General features: G+C 41.0%; 1 protein-coding gene across 3 annotated transcripts in view; it reads left to right on the top strand.

The window, feature by feature from the left end:
• The window catches only part of PAIP1 (poly(A) binding protein interacting protein 1), a 33885-nt gene that overhangs the window by 8502 nt on the left and 21745 nt on the right, over nucleotides 1–3638 (top strand). For all 3 annotated transcript variants that reach the window (XM_011954496.1, XM_011954494.1, XM_011954495.1), the window contains exon 3: nucleotides 2729–2914. In XM_011954496.1, the coding sequence (XP_011809886.1) occupies nucleotides 2729–2914 (186 nt within the window). The remainder of the gene's footprint in view (nucleotides 1–2728; nucleotides 2915–3638) is intronic.

Below are 3638 nucleotides of genomic sequence, written 5' to 3'. Positions count from 1 at the left end.
GGTTGCCTGTTCACTCTGATGGTAGTTTCTTTTGCTGTGCAGAAGCTCTTTAGTTTAATTAGATCCCATTTGTCAATTTTGGCTTTTGCTGCCGTTTGTTGAACACTTTGTGCTTTACTATGTGATCTTCACCAGTCTAGGCAAATTTGATTAATTCACTTAATCCTCAGAGTCATAGCTATAATATCTATGATTAGTAAATAATTTCATCAATATTAATACCTCCTATTATAGTAGAGTGTTTAACTTGGGTTCAAATGTGTGACAAAAATTTAATGTATTAGAGTTTATCTATCCTTCTATTCAATGAACACTGTACGTGAATGAAAAAGGCACACAAATCTGCTATTTCTACAGCTGGTTTTACTTCCTGAGTGCCTCTTATAGTACATGCAACTTTTGCTAAGTATCCCTTCAGTCTCTAAAGATACATAGGCCGGGCATAGTGACTCTCACCTGTAATCCCAGTGCTTTGGGAGGCCGAGGTGGGTGGATCATTTGAGGTCAGGAGTTCGAGACCATCCTGATCAACTGGTGAAACCCCATCTCTACTAAAAATGAAAAAAAAAAATTAGCTGGGCCTCGTGGTGCATTCCTGTAGTCCCAGTTACTCCAGGAGGCTGAGGCAGGAGAATCGCTTGAACCTGGGAGACAGAGGTTGCAGTGAGCCAAGATCTTGCCACTGTACTCCAGCCTCGGCAAAATAAATAAAGCAAAAAATAAAGATACATAAAAAGTGTACGACATGACCTCCAAATGGTGGTCATTTGAAGTGGTAACACTATAGTGGTCCGTTTTCATGCTGCTGACAGAGACATACCCGAGACTGGGAAGAAAAAGAAGTTTATTTGGACTTACAGTTCCACAAGTCTGGGGAAGTCTCAGAATCATGGCGGAGGTGAAAGGCACATCTTACATGCAGCAGCAAGAGACAAATGAGGAAGAAGCAAAAGCAGAAACCCCTGATAAACCCATCAGATATCTTGAGACTTACTATGACAAGAATAGCACGGGAAAGACTGGCCCCATTGATTCAATTACCTCCCCCTGAGTTTCTCCCACAACACATGGCAATTCTGGGAGATACAATTCAAGTTGAGATTCAGGTGGGGACACAGCCAAACCATACCAAGCACCAACAGTAGAGGAACAACTGGACAATTGGCAGTGTTGGTCTTTCTCCTAAGATCGTGTCCTGGGCCAGGCGTGGTGGCTCACGCCTGTAATCCCAGCACTTTGGGAGGCCAAGGTGGGCGACACCTGAAGTCAGGAGTTTGAGACCAGCCTGGCCAACATGGTGAAACCCTGTCTCTACTAAAAATACAAAAATTAGCTGGGCATGGTGGCACATGCCTGTAATCCCAGCTACTTGGGAGGTTGGGGTACAAGAATAGCTTGAACCCCGGAGGTGGAGGTTGCAGTGAGCCAAGATCGCACCACTGCACTCCAGCCTGGGCGACAGAACAAGACTCTGTCTCAAAAAAAAAAAAAAAAGACTTTCTCCGACATGGAACGTTTCTAAGGGTGTTTTGACCACGTATGACTTTTTTTTTCCTCTGTGTACTCACTGACTTTAGAACTTAACCCCTTCACAAAATGCTTCTGTTTTGTAGTCATAACTTTTTTATGCCATTCTCCTGCCTCAGCCTCCCGAGTAGCTGGGACTACAGGAGCCCGCCACCTTGCCTGGCTAGTTTTTTTGTATTTTTTAGTAGAGACAAGGTTTCACCCTGTTAGCCAGGATGGTCGCGATCTCCTGACCTCGTGATCTGCCCGTCTCGGCCTCCCAAAGTGCTGGGATTACAGGCTTGAGCCACCATGTCCGGCCTATGTGACTTTTCATTTGACTCTGTTTGGAGAAGGTTAAATTTCATCAAACAATATAGTTATTATTAGATTTTAACTGTTTGGTAAAGTTTAAAGCGCTTTGGGTGGTGTTCCAGGCATTGAGATGTGAAAGTTGCTGCCCAAGTCTATTACCTTTTGTAAAACTCACCCACTCAGCCTCCTGCCATTAATGAAAAGGTTGGGAACTGCCAAAGGTGACAGTGGTGGAAACAACATTAGCTGGAAACTACTGCTGCTATCAAGATTTTGTTAGAAACCTGGATGTAGCAGCCAAAAGGTCTCTTTCCATTTACACCATAATGAAATTTTAGTTAGTCGAGCAACTTTGTGCATTTCTTTGCCCTTGGCGATTAACAGATGATAAAACTTATTAGGTTTTTGGTTTTTTTCCCCCCAATAAAAAAGTTGTCAAACATCTGCAGAAATACAGAGTATTTGGTATAATGAATCTTCATGGCCTCAACAGTAAGCTACATGTGGCCATTCTTGTTTTTATATCCCTAGTCCATACTTCCCCTTCCATTTTGAAGCAAATCCTAGATCTTATTTCATTCGTAAATAGATCAGATTCTTAATTTTTATATTGGCACTGTAGTGATATATTGGTTTAAACTTTATTTCTCAGCCGTCTTAGAAGTTGACCTAGAATGAAAAGACAATTCCCTATTCGGCTAAACAGAACCTTTCTGCTGTTAATATTATAACATTTCAGCTTTTAGGCAAGGAAGAAAAATAGCTCAGTTGACAATTTCATTGATGAACATAAATTTTTATCATGTGAAGGATCTTTAAAAAAGCATTTGTCCTAGAGACATACCACTTTGTGTGTTTCAGCCAGTTGCATAGATTAAAATATTTTTTTTTCATTTTTGATCCATAGGAATCCTATGAGGATGGTTGTGAGGATTATCCTACTCTGTCAGAATATGTTCAGGATTTTTTGAATCATCTTACAGAGCAGCCTGGCAGTTTTGAAACTGAAATTGAACAGTTTGCAGAGACCCTGAATGGTTGCGTTACAACAGATGATGCTTTGCAAGAACTTGTGGAACTCATCTATCAACAGGTATGTTGGCTTATAGCATGGAATGACCTTCAGAGAGCTTCCTTGAAGCCCAAAGATAGTGGCTACTCCTTGAGGGAGACCAGATTCATGATCACCTGCCTCCACACTTAACTCTTTATAGTTTCTGGGAGTTCTAAGTCTGTCTTGTATAAAATTCCTGTAGTTAGGGATCGAAGGGCAGAGCCAGACTGGATTGCAAGTTCACCTGTGTAGTCAAGGTTCTATAGGCAGTATTCACCTGTTTGGCCAAAGCTCTATACAGGCAGTATAGTATAGAAGGTGATATGGGCACTGAAAAGGAAGACTACATAAGTGCCACCCACCCACCAAAACCCTGCCCCTTGTTTTGCAGGCTCTGAGATTAGCAGTACCAGAAAAGACTGCAATTCTTTTCCCCTATGTGTCGAATTGAATAGTAGTATTAGAGTAGGGGAGGAAAAAAATTAAGAGAATTTGCTTGCCTCATAAATAAGTCTTTAAAAAGAGAAAGACCATAAAACGTCCTGTCTTGAGTCTTAACATTTCTACTTGTCTTTGCTTTCTTTTAAAATTTAAGGATTTCATCTTAATTCCTTGAAAATCTAATTTAGTCAGTTGAAGTTGTTTCATTATACAACATTTAGTTTTGATCCCAGCATATTGGTCATTAACATATTAACACTTTTTTTTTTTTGGATATGGAGCCTTGCCCTGTCTCCCAGGCTGGAGTGCAGTGGCGCAATCT

Source organism: Colobus angolensis, unplaced genomic scaffold, assembly GCF_000951035.1.
Source record: "Colobus angolensis palliatus isolate OR3802 unplaced genomic scaffold, Cang.pa_1.0 Scaffold383, whole genome shotgun sequence".
Classification (NCBI taxonomy): Eukaryota; Metazoa; Chordata; class Mammalia; order Primates; family Cercopithecidae; genus Colobus; species Colobus angolensis.
This window is presented reverse-complemented; position numbering and strand designations above follow the sequence as displayed.